We start from the raw sequence: 20,272 nt of genomic DNA on the forward strand, positions 1-20,272 counted from the left end.
ATAGCTAAATAACACTACCAGAGAGAACATTATGCACTCCCAATTGCTTCATAGCCATCCTTGTATTTTGTTAAATGATTTCCAACCCAACTATGTTTGTAGAACAAGACCAGATGGGAACTGAAAACTCAGTGTTCAACTTTAGCAGAATTTTAACATCTAAGACACTAAGAAGGGAAATGGAATGAAATGGATGATGTAAATTATTCAGAGAGGAATCTCATGTAGTTCCACAAAGGGAAGTGCAGGGTCCTGCACATAGGGAGGAATAACCCCATGCACCAGTACAGGCTGGGGGCTGACCCACTGGAAAGCAGCTCTGCAGAGAAGGACCTGGGAATCCTGGTGGTCTGCAGGCTGACCAAGAGTCAGAAATGTGCCCTGGTGGCCAAGAAGGCCAGAGGTATCCTGGGATGCATTAGGAAGAGCATTGCCAGCAGCTTGAGGGAGGTAAGTCTCTCTTCCCTCTTCCCACTGTCAGCCCTGGTGAGGCTGCTTCTACAGTACTGTGTCCAGTTTGGGGCTCCCCAGTGCAAGTGACATATGGAGCTTACTGAAGAAAGTCCAGCGGAGGGCTACTAAGATGATAAAAGGACTGGAGCATATCTCATATAAGCAAAGGCTGAGAGCTGGGACTGTTCAGACCAGAGAAGACTGACAGGGATGCCGATCTTATCGATGCATATAAATATCTGAAGGGAGGGTGTAGAGAGAATGGGGACAGATTCCTTTCAGTGGTGCCCAGCAATAGGATGAGAGGCAATGGGCACAAACTAAAACACAGGAAGTTCTGTTTGAACATGAGGAAAAACTTCTTTACTATGAGGGTCCCTGAGCACTGGAACAGGTTACCCATAAAGGCTGTGGAGTCTCCTCCTTCCTTGGAACCCTCAAAAGCCATCTGGATACCATCTGAGGCAACATGCTCTAGGTGATCCTGCTTGAGTGGGGGGTTGGACTAGACTCCTCCAGAAGTCCCTTCCAACCTCAACCATTCTGTGATTCTGTGAAATGATTTCTGACCAATTCACATAAGAACTTACATCGGTCCTAGAAATTACTTACTTCTTAGCGTGAACCAGTGCAATGGAATTTACGATTAGTGAGGGAGATAAAGCAATTGATTTTGTGATGTCTTCCATCATGTTTTCAAGTGCTTGTAGATTCTTCAGATCTCCTTTCATTGTCAGAGCCTCAGCAAGCCTTGTAACAGCTACTCTAGAAGGCAGCAAGCCGCTGTCAAGCATTCCTTTTAAAACAGCCATGGCATCTAGTGAAAAGGAGAAAAGAGGAGAAAAGGAATTAAAATTTTATTTCAGAAGATGACCATACTGCTGATATTATTACCCACTATCTGCTTTGTAAAAACACGTACAGAAAATTTACTAAGTCAAGTTTTGCTCCAAAATTGCTATTGTGATTTATAACATAGATATGTATACAAAAATAAAACTTTCACCAGCAATTTAGGATAAACTCCTTTAGTATTTGCTCACTAAAAAAATATTAAGAGACTTTCAATATTTAATTATTTTATTTCAGCATCCAGTTCAAGGAAAACAGCTACGTTATAAATGCCCTCCCTTATGACATTAGTACAGTCGTGATGTTTTCAGTCTATTCTTTCCTCAAACTAATGAGTTTTCTTTACTGGACACTAAAGACATTGCATAGTTGAGAAAAAAGATTTTGTTTAAAAAATTAATTCAATATTAAAATAGCTGAAGCCTAACATTGAGATTTGTCATCTTAAGTGTTCAAAAGTTTGTTTGCCAACACTTAATTTTAAATTAATCCACAAGATTCAAGTCTCAGTTAAAAACAAGAATAAAAAAATTAAAACTGGACAATTACTTCAGAAACATTCTAAAATGGTAGCAATTACCTATGTTAAAAATGCACAAAATAATTTACTTGCCACAAACTCCCAAAACCCAACAGAGATGCAGTCACTCTCATTTCTCTAACTACAATTCTTGTCAGTTTACATTATACCTGAACAAACATACATACATAAAGACATGCCCCTCTGGTAAAAACCTCTCACTTCTTACCAGCACAGGCAGGATTAATCACAGATAATAATTATAATACCAGTGGATAACACTTCTAACATAATATACACCCACTTGAACTCCACAGCATTAACATTCAAATTCAATATGCAGGTACTACAGAAACCAAGTATTACTTTGTACAGGAAAAAGAGGGGAAAGAGGGGAAGAAAAAACATCCTGTATGCCTAACCTTCGCAGTATATTTCCTCTTTACCCTCATTTTTTTTCTTTCTTATTTAGGGAAAAAGAAAAAAAAAGACAAGTTTCCTGAAATATAAAAAAAGCAAACTTAAACACGCTAATTTCAAATTCTCCTGACTATCAGTGTGGTCCTCCCTTCAGCACAACATGATCAGCCTTCTCAATAACAAAGGACAGAGAGAGTCAGATGCATGCAGCACTACTGCAGGAAACTACCCACAGGTAACGTATTAGATATCCTGCCAGTATCTTTTCTATCTTACACAAAAAAGTCAAAAAGTACTTATTACTTCTAGTCTGAATTAGTAATTTTATCCCATTAACTTTCAACAGTTAAAAGCAGGTAACTATGGGTTTGTGAAACCTAACGTTTATCTTTTAAAAGGCTGGCCTATAAAGCCTCCAAATTCCATAACACTAAACTCAAGTTTTCACTCTTTACTTAATATGTTTTTTAATGAGTTCTTGCCACAAGATATTAGAGTTCTTTTGAGGATACAAATTTTTATGTAGTTCCTTAAATAACTGTAACATATTACACAGCAAAGAATGATGATGAACTCCCTCAGGATGTGATAAAGCAAGCAAGTTTTAAGAAGCGAAAGCTTGTGTGGTGTGTCTGCCATAACAGGATGCAGACCAAATAGAAATCATCAATGCAAGCTTAGAAAAAAAGTTTTCCTTAGAATTTTCTGGGTAGTTGAGGAGCCTCAGAAAATGACTGCTATGGCTAAAACATTTAGTGGTTTACATTTTCAAGGCTTCTTTTACAAAAAGAGAAGCAATTTTTTTAATATGAAAATAGACACAAAGATAATTCTGGGTATTCAATTTAACTACTAAAGAAAAGTCTGTTCAATGCCAATGCACAAAGATCAAATAAAGTAGTAGTACAAACCAATGCAATCCAGGATATTTCTTGAGAAACTCGGCATTGTGCAAAAAGAAACATTTTTAGACTAATCCCTGGACAAAGTTGAGGCAGGCTAGCATCTAGGACGCTGGCTAAGAGGTCAAAGAAAGAGATTGCCAGAATACAGAAACATCAGCAACGTTCTGAAGTGAAGATTTTTAGCTGTAATATTTGGGAAGAATTCACCAAGTTTAATGACATATTGGACAGAGGAAAAAGTAGAAGGTTGATTAGAATCTAACAGGACAGTCAGGTGAAGGACTTGAAAGCCGCAAAAACTGAGGACTTGACAGCAGCAAGAGAAGCAATTCCATTCACCACAAATACTTCAGTCTAATTCAGTCTACTTCAGTTCCAATACCTGGAAATGACATCAGACTGGCGACTGAAGGGGGAAGGAATTTGAAAGAAGACAAGCTTATCAGCTGCAAGAAAGAGTACAAGTGAGAAGATGTACCTAAATGCTCATCATAGAGTGTTTTAACGTAGCTGATGTTACAGGAGAATAGGCTACCATAACTGCACATGAACAAACTAGAATTAATTAATAGCAAGATCAGAAATGATTTTTCCCGCCTTTTTGTACAAAAGACCCAATTCAATTTAATGCATTTTCTTCAGATGTAGCACCTTTAACATTTAAAGATACTGTTGAAAATAGGTATCAACACTGTACCTATATTTGCACAGAGACGAAAGAAACAGTTATGTGTGAAACTCTGTGCTTGCACTTTCCTCTCACAAGAGTTTTACAGAACTGAGCAAGTGAATAAAAATGCAGGCTTCCAGAACTGAAGACTTAAGACTACAAAACAACCAATACTGAGAACTGAAACAGCACAACAATAAAGTTTATCCACCATCTTGTTCTACTTCTTAGACACCCTTCGTCTGCCATTTCCATTTCTATCACTATCGCTAGTTTAAAGAAAAAAAGTAAAATGAATATTTCGTTACTGATGGTATTGAGAACTATTAAAAAGTATTTCATTAAGTTTTAAAATCAATATTATAATCATTTAGTGCACAATCCTGCACATTTAACACTCAATTTAACTTATCTGGTATCTCACACAACCAACACAATATGCAAGAAACAACTGCTGGGAATTGTTTCAGATGCTCTAAAGTATGTTAATTTCCAAAGCAAAATGACTTGTGCTGTGAATTTTAACGCACTTGAAAGCCTGTACTTTCTCTCGTTCTGGAGCACAAATTTTGCATGTCTGAAGAGCTGTGATTCATCTTAAGAAAACCCATCTTGTGTTAAATGGAATGGAAACTGGACTAAGTGGTCAAATGACAAGTACATTCATATTCAAGCTGTATTATAAATGCATGTACAGTAATTTACGTCTCTCAGCTACCACAAAAGGCTCTTGATAAGCAGGTAATTTGCTAAATGGACTCCTTTATCCAAGTATTCGAAGGGCGTTACAAGAAAAATCTGCAGAGGCATTAATGTGACGTAAAGGTCAAGCATTGTGACATACCTTTCAAATAATCCCGCCTAACTTGCGATATGATGAGGAGGCTGCTGGCAGCACTGTTCAGTGTGAAGCCCTTGATGTGGGTCTCAGCGCTAAAAGAAGCAGACATTTAGAAAGGAATTACTGACATGCTTCTGATACGATAATAAATGGTTGAGCACCAAGGTGAAATTATAAAAACTACTGTTCGTATGTTAAAAATATTGCCGCAAAATATCGACCTGGAGACAGCTTTTGTGTTATCCTGTCAATGGTTATAGAAGGATAATTTTTTTTTGCATTCTGACAGATGACAAAGTTGGAAGTGAGCAACAAAAGAAACAAAGTACAAGATTTTTTTTAAACAATCGGTTCAGATTCTTGAATGCTGACATATTAGATGACTAAAATAACTGCATGCCCTGCATTGTTCTGTTGTATCCTAAGCTGGATACTTTTTCTTCTTTTTTCAATAGTCACCATAATTATAAAATGTAAAACTATTCTTTCAGCAATAAAAATGAAACATTTATTTTCAGCACTGTATATTTTAAACATAAACTAAAGCATATTAGGAACTAACACCATATCATTTGGTTGATTAATTTTCAAATTTCTGTCATCTAGATGTATACAGGTTTTAAAGTGAACATACTACATTTGCTGCCTTAGCCATGTTAAAATTGTATTTCGCTTATCAATTCTCCATCTCCTACAATACAAACTTCACGTATCTACAGTAAAGAGAACTTGTACTTTAATAATACCATTAAAGTTTTTCAGGAACTACCACTACAGAAGTTAGTCACAGGAGACTAACCAGCAATCACGTTTATTTTATACCACACAATGTTCCAGTTCCTAAATGACATACAGCCACATTTTTAATATACCAGGATAACTTTACAAATGTTCATTTCTAGATTACAAAATCTCTGCGCAGAAAAGCAGGGCATTGCCATTTACCATATCAGCAATCAAGATAAACCCCACTGATCATCTTGTGGCAAACAACTGAGCAGCCTACCTACTTGAACTTACATGCTGAGCGGATTGGGAGGTAAGCAGGGTCATTGCTAAATTATTCTCCTCAATCCCAAGAAAATCCTTCACACAGCACACAATATGACTATCCTCTCAGTCACTTTCAGCCTCCCAGGCTCCCATATGCAGTCACCGGACTCAGGATTTTCTTACTCTCCCACCCAATCCTCTTAATCCCTGCCTAAGCACCCACTGCTCAGTTCCGCTTTTTTTTCCCCCGCTTTGTCCCATCTGTCAAAGCCCTTAAGTCAACAATTCATGCATGAGACTGTAAATTACATATAACAAAGGATTTACTTTCTCCAATCTTCCAGTCTTCAGTGTGATTAAATAGATGTTAGCTACTATTACAGAACTAATCCATCATTCCAATACTCCTAAATTTCTATTTAAAACTTCTCAGACTAAATGCAGAAAATATTCCTTACAACTAACTAGAATCCCAAAGCAACTAGACACAGGCTCACCAACAGATCAGCAACCTTCTAGGTTTTTTTTATACCGGGAATAGGAGTGCAATTTCCTTCTACAACAACATCACTTTCTCATGAAAGTTTCTCAGTTCTGGTAACAGAATGCAAGTTTTAAAATAATCTAACCCTTTTAAAAGACAATAATTACTTATTTTGTTGCCTATGCTAATACTTCTTCTACTAATAAAATGCTTCCACGCTCTCTAAATATTATTTAAATTTCAAGTTTCGCTTCAAGCAGAGTACAAAGAAAAAGATGTTAGCTTACACAAAATGAAGGTAGCTTTCATATATTTTATGAAAATATTAGGAGCTGCACAAGTTTCAGGCCACTGCACACATTTAAGCTTTGTAGGATTTATCTCTTTGTAATATGAAGTTGGTAAAATTGTCAAGCATGCAGAAATATGTATGAAACACAGATTTGCTTTTCCTCAACTGTATGTACACACACAATCACTTTCTCTATATAAGCGAATAATTTAAAACTTACAGACTCTTCAAAATGCTTAACGTAAGCATGACTAGAAAACACATACACAAACACACACCATAAACTGCTTATATTAAGACTGTTCTGTCTTCTTTCTACAGATGAAACAGAGCTGCTGCAGGCTTCTTAGAATGTTATTATTTGGCATTTCTATGCTATATGATTGAGTATGTGAGTTCTGAAAAGCACAATAGCTATTACTATAGTTGGCTTTGACTAGTGATCATGAATACAAAATCCAGTTAAATCCAATTTTCATTTTCCCCAAATATCTTGAAGTTTCATAGGTATATTTCCAGGCCTTAAAAATATATTTCAAACTTTATTTAGTCTTTAGATCCCCCCCCGCTTCATTTTGCATGCAGATATTCCAAAATATTTTTCTTATCATTTGAAGTGGGAATTCTGAATGACCAGAACACCAAGAACAAACTATCACTTTCTCTCTGCTCTTTCAAACTGCAAATCACTACTGATAACATCTGTAGTATTTTGTGCATCTTCCTTATAAGGGTGTTTGAGGTGATGGGTGTGGAAGTATTCAGTGCATGCACAAGTCTTCAGTAGAAAGTTTCAAACTACTTTGAAAAATCTTTATATACTTGCATTACCAAAATGTTCTCGAAATATTTAAGAAATTATGTTTTCCAACATTCTTTGTACTTCTAAAACATGACCTTTTCATCTTTAATCTACACAGACTTATCAGAATCATTTCCATTTCTTGGAGCATAAATTGTTAAACAGTTTTAATTTTTCCTTGATATATACTATATATCCATCAAGCACAAACATTTCTTATCATAAAGCCTAGTTACTTAGACTGATTTTTAAAGCTGTTTGTCCTTTTGAATGCAATCTCAAACATTTTTCAAAGACAGACATTTCTTTAGGCTAAATATTTTGAACGAAACCACAAAAGTAATAAATGTCTTTTTACACTATATTATTCTCAGACATCCACAACTAAGTTGACAATAAAAAGTATTAAATTTTTACAGTGTCCTATGCACCACATAAGTTACCTATAGGTACTTTCAAATTCACTGTACACAGTCAGAGAATACTGAAAAACGTTCTTTTTTTTTAGCTGAAGGAGACTACTTCTAAATTTTTGTTCTTCAGAACTACTTTGATGACCAGTAACACTTCCATTTTGAAGTGTTCTATCCTTCTATTCTTCTTCTTCTATTTTTTCTATCTGACCAGACAAATATTACATGCAATACTTAAAGTGGTATAGCATACAACCCACTAAAGGTTAATTCTGATTCTAATAATGTATGACAGCAGCTTCAGAAGTATAAGAGATGGATCTAAAGTTTATGGTCAACTTCTAACCATTGGCATAACAGTCAAACGTACCATCTGCATTCAGCAGGCAGGTACCTGCCAGGGAAAGAATGGATAGGGTAGGGTACCAGCAGGAATGTGGGTTGAGGGGAAAGCTCAGGGAAAGTTAAGTGCAGGAATCTTGTCCATTTGGGTATTGCTCTACAGGAGAAAAGGAGAAGCTCCAGAAGGGTACACTTCCAGTTCTGATGCCAAGTACACTTGTTGATACTGTTAGTTGAAATGGGTTATTGGCCATACATACTGCCAGCCTGTTACCTTTTTTGATTTACAAAATATTGTCCTATGAAATGTTAGTGTATTTCTTACTATAACACCTAGCTCCTAGTCATGGCCCCTTTGCCCTTTAAAACATTAGGGCTTACCTGAAACTGATCCAGAAATTATGACATAAAATAAGTAATAATAAAAACAATTTAAAAAATAACAAAAAAGAAAAGCCTTACATTTGTTTCACTTGGATGGCTTCTTCAAGACAACCCTGTGACAACAATGCTTTTATAAGGATGACATAAGTACGATAATGAAATTCATTCTTCCCTTTCATTTTCTGCAAAACATTGTAGGCCTCTAGAAAAAAGAAAAGGTGAATGAAGTGTCAGATTGTGATGATGTTGAAGATAAAAAGAAGCCATCTTTTCATTGAAAAGCTCCACCTTAAATCTATTTGTCCTTCTCGTATATCTTTGAGCCCAAAGCTGTTGTCCACAGTTTATTCAAAGTTGCTTGCTCATAACAACCAACACCTTCCTCCACAGAACAAAGTTTGCTGCTGCTGCTGTTCTTCTGTATGTAGCCGTTTCTTAAACATTCACACAACTGGTCAGAAGGGGAAGACTCGGTATTTTTAAAGCAACACCTAATTCTGGGGTTAGTTACAGTGTCTGGTGCATGATAACAACAGCATTTAACAAATAACATAGGAAGTGATTCCAATATGGGGAAATCAAATTATTTGGTTACGACAAGATTTATACAAAACATACAATTTACAAATATACAGATATTTAACAAGCAAACTATGCTGCACTTGTTTGACTGATTAACAGTTTTATTTCATGCATTCACAATAACTGTCACTGTATGAAAAGATGTTACCATCATTTTTGAAGAAAAAATGATAAGCATACTTTTCAGTCACTTATTTTTCTGAAACAGGATTATGAAGCTATAAACCTGCAGCTAAAACTGCTATCTAGGTAGTAAGGAATGCTAGAAAGCTGTATTAAGAATCACAAATGATCTTTATCATCTAAAATTTAACTGTGTTTCATTTATAAAAATGCAAAAAATAACCACCTTGCTAATTCAACTTTAAGCTACAATAATCTTTAAAACAACTTATCAGAAATACTTTGAGTAGGACTACAAATCTAAAAACTATGCAAGAAGTTTTCTTATACTTTTCTTAGACTAAAAATGAAAACAACCCATCTGAATCCTAATGTCAAAAGGATGATACTAATAGCATTTACTGTAATGTGCTGTTGAGTTTATACTGGTATTCCCAAAATCAAGACTATTGGTATGCCTTTTAATTGAACTTCTTTAAAGAGAATTAATTAAAAAAACTTTCTAAAACGTAGACACAAAAATAATTATGTACGAAATTCATTACTTAAAACACAAATTCTTAAGACTGAGTTAATATTAGAGTTAACATTGCTATCCAAAATCTGCTAGGGATGCCTCAAGTCACATTATATATCTAAGAACAGAGACAAAGGTCAAGAATGCCACAGAAAAAATTATATCTACCTCAACATATCACTGAGTTATGTGTACACATGAGACAGAGAGAGAGAGAAATAATGATTACTGTTTGACATTACAGTTGCATTGTCAACCAAAAAACCAATAATCCAACAACAGTGAGAGGAAGGCAAGGTCTTAGAATCCTTCTCTTTGTTCTCTAATAGTCCAAGGTCTGCCTGTTGCTGCTCATGTAAGAAATAACAGCATTTGTAAAGGTGTGTTCTTATCTAAATTTATTAAGACAAACATTTTTTCTTCTGAAATCTGAAACATCAGTAGATTAAAAATTATATTCAGCAATAACAAAATACTTTCACTAGTGCAATGTATTACAACAGTGTAATTAGTTATTTCTTTAAAAAAAAGAAAGTAGTGACTGGTGATATATTCTTTCCTTGTGCTCATAAAAGCCTGTCCGGATTTTAGTTTTTAAACCAAGAATTCCTTATATTTGGAGACATCTACAAAAGCTCTGCTAGCTTCAGACAAAACTAGCATTTTTCCCTGGCTTTGCACATTGTTTCCCACTAGCTGGATACAAAAAAGGACTTTGCCACCTGCAGAGATGATGTCAAGAATGTTGCTATCAATGATTACAGCTCACAAAATATAATGGACCGTTAGCAGTTGTACTTCATATTTTTATTTTAAACTAATCTTGTTCTGTATAGATGTCTAAGGTGCGTATAGTATCCTCCGCCTCTCCCACTGATCATCTGGGACACCAAAGGCTCAGGCTGTTTTTCTAGAAGAAATGTTATCCAATGCATTCAATTGTCTGTTTCTCAATGTTTCCCAATGAAAAATAATTCTGCTATTTTCTGTATCCTTTGATGCCCCAAATTTACTAGTGTGAAAATTAATGTTTTCAGGAAATCCTTATGTCTGCCATAATACATGAGTCTTATATACAATCCATATACATAATGAGTTTGTACCCCTCATATATATAAAATATACAGACTCCATCTCAAGACTTCTCATCAGTGCTCTTGGGACTCAGTAACACCAGCATTATTCCACTATCAAGAGGCTGTGTGAAGGACTAACAGATTCTTCTTTTAAATTCAAATCTTACAATTCTGAGTAAAAGCTGAAAAATATATTGCTGACACTGAGAGAAGAAGAAAACTAGGAAATTTATATTTATAAATTCTAGTATTCAGCAACCATTTTTTTTTTTAAAAAAAAACTTAAATTAATTCATTTTCTAATCTGCTTTCATGAGAGATACCTAGTTCTATGCCATAGTACAGGCAAAGAAAATAAAGAATACTAAAATACTAAGATGCTCTGCACCTTGGCAAATGCCAGAAGTGGACTCAACTCTTTCCCCTTAAAAGGCATCAGTAACAGTAGTTCCAATTCTGTTACCATGTTTTGGGATGAGATGAAAAGGTATGGATTTCTCACGAGTTAAACACAGACTGAATCAGAGAAACTGAATTAAATTACGTTCCTCCTTTCCAAGGCAAACGGTTACTTTCAAAGGCAAATATCCAACCAAAAGTTAATTCCATTTTTAGTTGAGGTAAGGAAATTTGTATGGAAGGGGTATTCATTTTACGTATCAAGACTGATCCCAGTGATGACTCAATAAGCCTGTTTTAACTGTCAGATGGCACCCAGAGGTACAGTGCTTTGGATGTGTGGGACATTTGATTCGATCTTTTGTTTACAATCAATGCATTATAGCTTAAAAGAACACACACTTTTAGCATCACCTTTCCTTGAGGGAGAAGAACAGGAGGAAAAGGTTTGCCAATTCTTTAGAGAGATGCAGACAACTTTACTCCTTGTCATAAAGAAGCTAAAGATGCAAAGTCATAAATGGAATTCTCCCTTCAAATAGGAATAGCCATTTCAACATTAAAACAAAAATAAAATAGACTAACAGATACAGGCCAGAAAGAAGGACAACAATGATCATCTCATAACACAGACTTATCTAATTAAATCCCATCTAATTTTTTTTGTCAAATCTGCCCCTTAAATAAGATATATAAAGCATCTTATGGAACCATACCTGATCTATTCTTAAGACTTCCAAAGCAGGGAGAAAGCAAAAAACAAGAAAAAAAAMAAAAAAAAAAAAAACCCAAACACAACAAAACAAACAAACAAAACCCCTCTGAACAACTTCTAACGGATAACTTAAATTTGTCCATTATTTCTCCTGATACTAATTCTTCCTCACTATATTTCTCAAATCATAAAACTTGTGATCAAACACAGTAAGACTTACTAGGAACCATACAGAGGCCTAAAATAGCAAAAGGGAATTTTTAGCATTGACCCTGCACATAAATTTAGTATCCGATGTTTAATAAATACATTTGAAAATAACTCAAAAATACAAGGTGAACAAAAAGATCACCTAGAACGTCGTGTGGATTCAACAGTATAACATAAACTGCCTAACAATATCCCCGTAATTTTAAAATTGGCAGATTCAGTGAAGAATGACTTTGAAATACCATTTAAAAACACTAGCACTTCAAATGATATTTTAAACATTTTAGCATTGGTATTTCTCATATCAAACTGAAGCACAACATTATCGCGTAACATTATCAGCTATTCTTAGCTAAAATACTAGCAAACTAAATTACTAGCAACAGTTGGCAACCTGCTGCTCTGTACCTAATCATTTTTTAAAATGTAATGCTGAGGGGAAAAACAAAACCCCCAGGTTTCCAGTTTACCTTTTCCATTATTTTTCTTGCAAAGCATCCTTATTTTCTTTTCTTCCAAATAAGCAGCTCTTGAACTTACAGTATCTTCTTCCCTAGCCTTTAAAACAAAAAGGTTAGTTAAGTTACTATGATGCTATCTGTTCACATCTTCCAAAGAAAAGGAATATATGCAAAAATACTGCTGGCACAGCACAATGTGCAAGCCAAATTAAATTCAAATTACCTTAGGCACCTCAAATGGGACAACCTGACCATTTTTCTCAAATATACTAGCCATTAAGATTAATGTTTTCTCACGAGGAACAATATTTTCTTCTTGAATTTTAGTCCAAACAGCTTCAGCCTTTTCCCAGTCACAGTTGTTGTCTGAAAAAAATTCAAGTTTTTAAATCAAAACATGTTTGCAGTATATACACTTATTCAGACAAATTCAGAAAAGGCATCCTTGGAAAATACTTAATCAATTAATCATATTTCTGCTTCATATATGAATCAACTTGACATGTTTCTTTCCACTGTTCGTATACAAAAACATCAGAGGATGCAAACAGAAAGAAAAAGCTAAATGATTGTACAAATCTTTAAATGAAAGAGATATCAACTAAAAAAAAATTATTTTTCTTCCAATCTCTTCAGTTCTAATATTCTTGGCTAATTAATTGCAAAAACAGCTGGAAAAAAAATTTCAAAGTCATTACAAAACATTAACACTCTAAGGCACCATTAAGTTCCATTCTGAAATTCTGGAAATGAAGTCCTCTGGGCAAGTTGCTAATAAGAGAGAGTCCACATCCCTGAAGTTTACCACTTTCGAGTCAAACAAATGTTGCAGGCCTTCAGACTCTCCTTTTGCTAAGAAGAAAACATGCATACCTGAAGAGTGTAAAAGATGCAAGTTCTCTAAAGACAAAAACATAACAAAATTGCTACCAAACTTGCAGGCCAATTTACCTGTTCTCAACAAGAATAGCAACTTACTTATGCACATAAATATAAAACTGCAAACAGATAAAAAAGCTGGATTTCTTGTGAAATAAAAGAGCTACCTAAAATTTATCTTACTTACTATTTACATATAGCAGGTGGTTTCACATATCTTATCAGAAGTCATCAGAACAGTAACAGTAATGATTCCTAGTTTTGGGTCCTACTTACAGCTACTTACCTATTCCCAACATCTGCTAGCCAGAATCTGTCAGTTCTGTATCTTTATTCAGAACCTCAGAAATAAAGAGATACAAGGAAAAAAGGCAAAGACAGAACTGTACGATGGAATTAAATATTTGCATGGCAACTTCTCTCTGCTTACAAAAGCAGTTCTTCAGTTACTCTTTACCTGTTTGTTAATGAACTTCAGCTGTTCTTTTCTCAACTAAATTAATTTGCTCATGATTTTGGTGACCAATAAGCAGTAATCTAGATGGAAGATGCCTCTGAAACTATCTCACTTTTCTTAGTTGAGAATCGGACTGTTTGTCTTTAAAGCTTAGCAAGAGATGTGGTAGCTGCAAAGATCATAATGCTTAGTCTGGGAGTCAACAGCTTTCTTATATAGAAATTTTCTTGAAGGAGACAGATTATGTAGTTAAAGCTCCACTGGACTGGGTATGAAGAGGAAAAAGCTGGAGCAGGACTTGGAAGCAGCTCCACAAAGATGGCATGAAGGAGATAGATACTTTCTAGCATTTTTACAGAGCTACTTTTTTAAAGCACCAGAGATGGCAAACAATATTGTAATGCAATAATGAAAACATCACAGTGAAACATTTTCTTCCCCAGGAGCAGTATGGGACTCAGGTAGGGAAAATTATGGTAGGTAACTGGACTGGTTCAACACCCAAGCCCACTTTTGACAAGGCTCCAGCCTCACTTCAGCTTTGTAGAAGAGGCAGTGAACTCTAGACTAACCTAAATCAGACAAACGATTGGTTAAGAACTGGATGCTGTAGATGACTTTAAGGCAGTTATGCCATTATTATGGCAGCTTAAAGACGAAAAAAAAAACAGAGAATGTGTTTAACAGGTTTTCATGTGTTTGCCCCTCTATTTGGCACTTGGATATCGCATCCAGAGTACTGTGTCCAGTTTCAGGTTCAACAAGTATAAGACAGATGCTGGCAAGCTGGGCAAATTCAGCCATCAAAAGAGAGGGAGAGTTCAAACAAATAGAGTAAAGAGTTGAGGAAAGTGGTTTTCGTGCAAAATTTCTGAGGCTGGTCAAACTCTGGAATAGGTCCTTCAGGGAGGCTGTCAAATTTCCACCCCTTGGAGTACACAAAACTTGAGTAGACAAGCTGTGATCCGATCTACCTTTCAAGTTGTTCTAGCTCTGAGCAAGGGTTTGGCCTAGATAAACTTCAGAGGTTCTCTCCCGCACAAGTTTTTCTATGATTCTACCTGAATGCTTTTTTAAATCATTTTTGATCACAGCTTAGATTAGACCATAGACTTTTATTTCTTTATACTTAAAATAGATCTAAATTTATGGTTTAGGTGCACGCTGACAACTCTCTACCATACTTCTGCATAGGGCAGTTTTGACAGATGATCTAAAATGGTTGAAAGCAGGAGTGTGCATGGTTTTTGTCTTTTATGGTGACAGAAAGCCACAAATGTTTTCCACCTCTTTGAGTAGATGAAATTGGTTGTGTCTTTTCTTGCTGACTGAAAAATTTGTGTGACAGAATTTGATAAATTGTATCTTCTTAGATTCTCTTCCTAGCAGACACACTGTCAGACTGAGTCACTGCTGGAGGGGAACAGGCTGCTTGTGAAGAAATAGGAGGACTCCCTCCTGTTGAGACAAGATTGTTTTTCAGGCCCAGTTGCTTTACAATGGTGAGCCAGTATGTGGAAAGCCAGAACTGGGTAATATTACAGTTTGTTTTTGAAGTTTTCCGAGGCTGTTCAGGAAATAAGAAGGAATAGAAAAAAGTTCTCATAGGGTCCCCAGCCATTTTTTGTGGAAGCACTCATCTGTTCTGCCTGTGGTAAGTCCAAGGCAGAAGCAACCTCTCTTTGTTATATGAAAATAAAAAGGTGGCTCTAATAGTATTTTATTTAGGGTAATAGCATCCTGTCTTAATTAACCAAGAATATACATGAGGAAAAGCTTAAAATTCTTCTAAGCTCAGATGTGAATTTCTCCTTGAACATATATATCAAATTGCTGTAATGTCTCCTTAATAAATACACAAGACACTACATTTTATGCAATCATTCCAAAGTATGTAACAATCCATCTAATGCTATTTTTTATGTCTTGATTTACTGCTTACTGTTGTTTAATATCTAATCTTAAGAACATAAAATGTTTTTCAGAAGACTTTGAAATAACTAGTGTGAGCAAAATTTCCAGTATTTCTTAGGATGTATGATACAGTACAATACACAGAAAAACAGAACCATCACAGACCGAAAAATACAGAAAACAAGAAACAAAACCCACTACACATACAGTTTAAGACCATAGTATAAAAAACTTTCAATCAAAAAAAACATGCTGTTCCACTCTCATAAGAAATATGGAAATTAGGTAGTGATCGGTTAGGTAAATTTAAAAAATCTGCACCTTTCAAAAACAGATCCTACTACAGCATGTTCCAGATCTTTATCAACTATGAAGACGTATAATAAATGATAATAAATGAACAAAGTTGTTGTTCTTTAAGTTTATTAAAACAAAAACAAATTTTCAAATTAGAATATATGACAATAACATGGGATGGAAGACTTGTACTATGTAAGTTCTATGATGCTACTGTGTTTGAGGTCTGCAGATAAAACTCCTACATTCCCATCTAAGACTCATCAGAAATTGTATGCATGCTAATTCTGTATCAGGCCATCTCCTCTCCAAATCAGGGTTGTATTTCCCATTTCCAACCCCCAAAAATACCCAACCCAAAACCAAAAAAACATGCAGAATACAACAGGAAAAAGATCAGTTGCTAACTTACCACACAATTGAAGGAGATGGTAGTACATCTCATCTCGATCACATTCAAATAAATTTTGAGTTAATTCTACCAAGTGTTCCAAGGTCTCCATCTTTGAAAAGAAGCAAGAAAGAATATAGCTATACCTCAGCCAACACTCAATTATTCTTATATGCAGTACACATTCATATAAAATAATATTTCTGTTGAAGTATACACTAGCGTTTACACACAGGATTATGTTTACATCAGCCTGTTCTTTCACAAAAAATCTATGACAAAAATAAAAACCTTTCAAAGTAATTATTCTTGGAATATGGTCCCAGTTATATAGAATACATAAGTAATATACCTGATTAGATGATATACACTTTTTTGCAAACCACTGCAATCTTCCAGAGTGTGCTCTCAAGCCTGGAGTCTGAAAAATAACATTTCCAGAAAAAAAACACAAAAACCCAATTACTTCACTTAGAACAGTCTCAGCAAATGTAAACATAAAAATGTGAACTTTCATTATGACTAAATACAGTTCCTTAACATGAATGAGATTAGGTGCTCACAATCAAGTTCCACTTACAAAAGATTTAAAATTGTGACCACATTTTATTAAAGACATTTCCCTTTTTAGTTGAACACCATTGTTTGCTATGACAAAAAGTATTGTTTTAAAATATGCTTCAGATAAATAGAAATATTATATCTACTTCTGCAGTAATAGAATATTTCTATTACCCATGGTAAGCATATCTGTTATTCATGGTAAAGAACTGTACCAAATATTTGCAAATTATGTTCACAAGGAAAGGTTTATATTTAAAACAATGGTAGTATTTCAGTAACTGGAAAACATTCCTCTCCCATCTTAATGGTAACAGCAACATTTGGTACTCCTCTGCTAACATTGTAATTTCCTTACAACTATTAAGATCTAAGAACACTACTGTTTTTTGATTTTGACTCTTCTTACTACTGTTCAGTAAGAAAAAAACATTAAGTTACAGAGCACTAATTGCACTGTAACCAGCTGCCAATGCTAGATGTACTAACTGTAAGGTAATTCCCGCCCCAGAAAAGCGCAGAGGCTTACTCTAGGTATATCTACAAAAGAAATTACATAATATAGTTAATATCCTGTAGTTTTTTCTGTCATCAATTTTCCCAGGTTAGATGAGCCTTTGCTTATTCATTTCTTTGAGTGGACTATAGCCACACAATATACATTCTCTAAAAATGGTAGCTTCACCTAGCATAGACTTCTATGTGTGCCTTCTTAACATGACAGACCATCACAAATACATCAGTTTCTCCACTTTCGACAGTAAATTTTTTCAATAAAGAAAACCTAAAATTCTTAAGGAAAAACATTACAGATCTTCTATTGCCTAAGTCCACAGCACTTAGAAAAATTATAGAAAAATAACTATGTGCAAAGCATCCTGTACTTTTACCTGTCCCTCCCATACAGTACGTGAAGTAATTTTCTATCTTTGTGCTGTCTTGTTTCACTACAAGAATCATTTAGGGAACAGAGGACTGATTTCAGTTTAGGGGTCTAGATTCACATTAATACAGTCAAAAGTGATACCAAGAAAATATCTGCTCATCCCTATATAGAATAATGCTCAGATATAAGAAGTCTCTACCACTTAAGCGTTAACTGCAATTCTACATTACAAACACTATTTTGAAAAAAAAAAAAATGCAAGAGGCAGTTTGAACAGAAAGCTCTGAAAAATACTGATTCTGTTCCAAAATAGTGAAAACAATTACCACTGAAGAGCCAATGTATCTTCTGGCTTTTTAAAACAGATAAACAATATATATTTCCCTGTCACCTCCTGCAATACCTGAATTTACAGAAGAATGACTCTGTAATTCTCTTGTAATTACCAATTACCTCTTCCTGCAATAACTCAGCTTACACCAGAAAACCAGCATGTAAAGATTCAGTTAAAAATATTAAAATTTGCTAGAGGTATAAGAAAGTGACTTGCAGAGTAAATACTAAAGTCTATCATTCTGCCATTCATCCAAACAAATTTATGCAATCACTGCAAGGAGTTTAAAAGGAAACAAACAAACAAACAAACAAAAGCTCCAGGACCGTAATCATCCACACCAGTTCCTCAACACAGACAGTCTTCACTGTGAATTTCACTGTACTGGAAAAATAAGTCTCAAACAAGAGGTTATAAAAAATAGTGGCTGCTCATGTATTCAAAAGTGGTATATAGTAAAACCTAAATGGAAAAAACAGCAACTATTTGCAAAGCAAAACTGTTTATCCCAGTTATTCATGTTTACAGATATCTGTTCAGTGCTTTTCTAAGATCCACTGAGCAGTTACACATAAAATATGCTGGAAATTGAGTCAAGAATTAACGTCTTACACAACAGGCTCTTGAAAATGAAAAAAGAAAATAGTATGTTGCTTGCATTTGTAGCTAATCCTCTTTGGGACATGGCAAAATTCAAATGCTGAATTCACTTACAACTTTCAATATCATTGCTGATCCGAATGCCAATGAACTCAACAGCTCCAAAGCTACAAACTTTTTATAGTAAATCCTTTCCTGTTCAGAAATGATTGATGCGTCTGTCACTACACGGACAGCTGAGTTATACAACAGATATCCTTGTGTTTCATTTTGAAATTGAGAAGTGTTTTCACAAACTGCAGGTCTCAATCATCAAAAGAACATCTAGGTCAGATTAACTAAATCTCCAGGGCTTGCCTGATAGTCCATATTTGTAGCTTATCCCTTACCATCTTAGGGAATTTTAAACATTGCATTTAGCAGGAAGTAGACTTTCTACAATATAACAGACTAAAAAAAAAATAAAAAATGTAAGGACTACAAAAAAGTTCAGTAAAAATCTGTTACTCTAATTACTCTTCCCAATTCCTTTTTAAAATACTGCTCTTATCTGTTTAATGGACAAAACATCTGTATTTGAGCTTATTAATATTTTTGATTATTGTATTTTGTCTTTTTTGCATTTTTAAGAAATTCACTACTTTAAAGAGTAAAACAGCTATTGAGAGTCTCAAACAATTCATACAGTGTATAAACTAAACATGGATGGTTTGTTTTTTTAAAATTATCTTGGAATATAAAACAGCTGTACTGTGTCAGACCAAAGCCTCATCTAGCTTTTTATCCTCTTCCTAACAGCGATCAAAAGCAGATGTCTACAGGAGGATACGAAATGAAGGAAAACCTATGCAATACTTTCCCCTTAGTGCTCTTCCATTCCTCCATTGGTTCAGTGGTTCAGACTGTTTGTAGTAAGGGATTTCTCTTTCACGAACTTTTCTGCTTGCCTTTGGAAGCCACACACATTTATCATCCCTAATGCTTTTTGCAAAGGGTTCCATGCCTCAGCTAATCTCTGCAGAAAAACGAACAAAACCCAACCACTTTTTCTTTGTTTTCAATCTAGCTTCTGCCACCCATACTTGAAGTCCTAAGGTTTTGTACTGTAAGACAATAAATTATTGATTTTTCTTTATCCTCTCCAATTTCACTCATTTTATATGAACGATATCTAAAACATGTCCCTGTTCCACTGTTTCTTTTCCAGACTAAGAACTCACCTACTTAGTCAATCCCTACTACTGAAAACATCCTGTACTTTGGATCACCTTTGAGACTATCCTTCTGAGGATTGATATATATTGATTCATTCACTGATTCTCTACCTTCACGCAGAGAACAAAAAACTAACTAGAGAAAAATAAACCTGCTGCATCTTTAGATAAACTGTTGCCAAGGAAGCATCCAGAAGTCATGGGAATACAATGACTGAAAACCACTGAACCCACTGAAAACTCCTGATAGGTTCTCATCTTTCCCAGAAAAAAAATTTCAGATAG

The 20,272-nt window shown here is 34.9% G+C and overlaps 1 protein-coding gene across 1 annotated transcript in view; it reads right to left on the reverse strand.

The window, feature by feature from the left end:
- Positions 1–20,272, reverse strand: part of LRPPRC (leucine rich pentatricopeptide repeat containing) — a 95,776-nt gene that overhangs the window by 11,261 nt on the left and 64,243 nt on the right. Inside the window, exons 28-34 of the mRNA XM_085315782.1 lie at positions 16,745–16,813; positions 16,414–16,504; positions 12,678–12,820; positions 12,464–12,551; positions 8,450–8,573; positions 4,665–4,753; positions 1,066–1,270 (exon numbers count right to left, since the gene is read on the reverse strand). Coding sequence (XP_085171908.1) covers positions 1,066–1,270; positions 4,665–4,753; positions 8,450–8,573; positions 12,464–12,551; positions 12,678–12,820; positions 16,414–16,504; positions 16,745–16,813 — 809 coding nt within the window. The remainder of the gene's footprint in view (positions 1–1,065; positions 1,271–4,664; positions 4,754–8,449; positions 8,574–12,463; positions 12,552–12,677; positions 12,821–16,413; positions 16,505–16,744; positions 16,814–20,272) is intronic.

This window comes from Rhea americana, unplaced genomic scaffold, assembly GCF_003343005.1.
Source record: "Rhea americana isolate MKP2758 unplaced genomic scaffold, rheAme1 scaffold_44, whole genome shotgun sequence".
NCBI classification, from domain to species: domain Eukaryota; kingdom Metazoa; phylum Chordata; class Aves; order Rheiformes; family Rheidae; genus Rhea; species Rhea americana.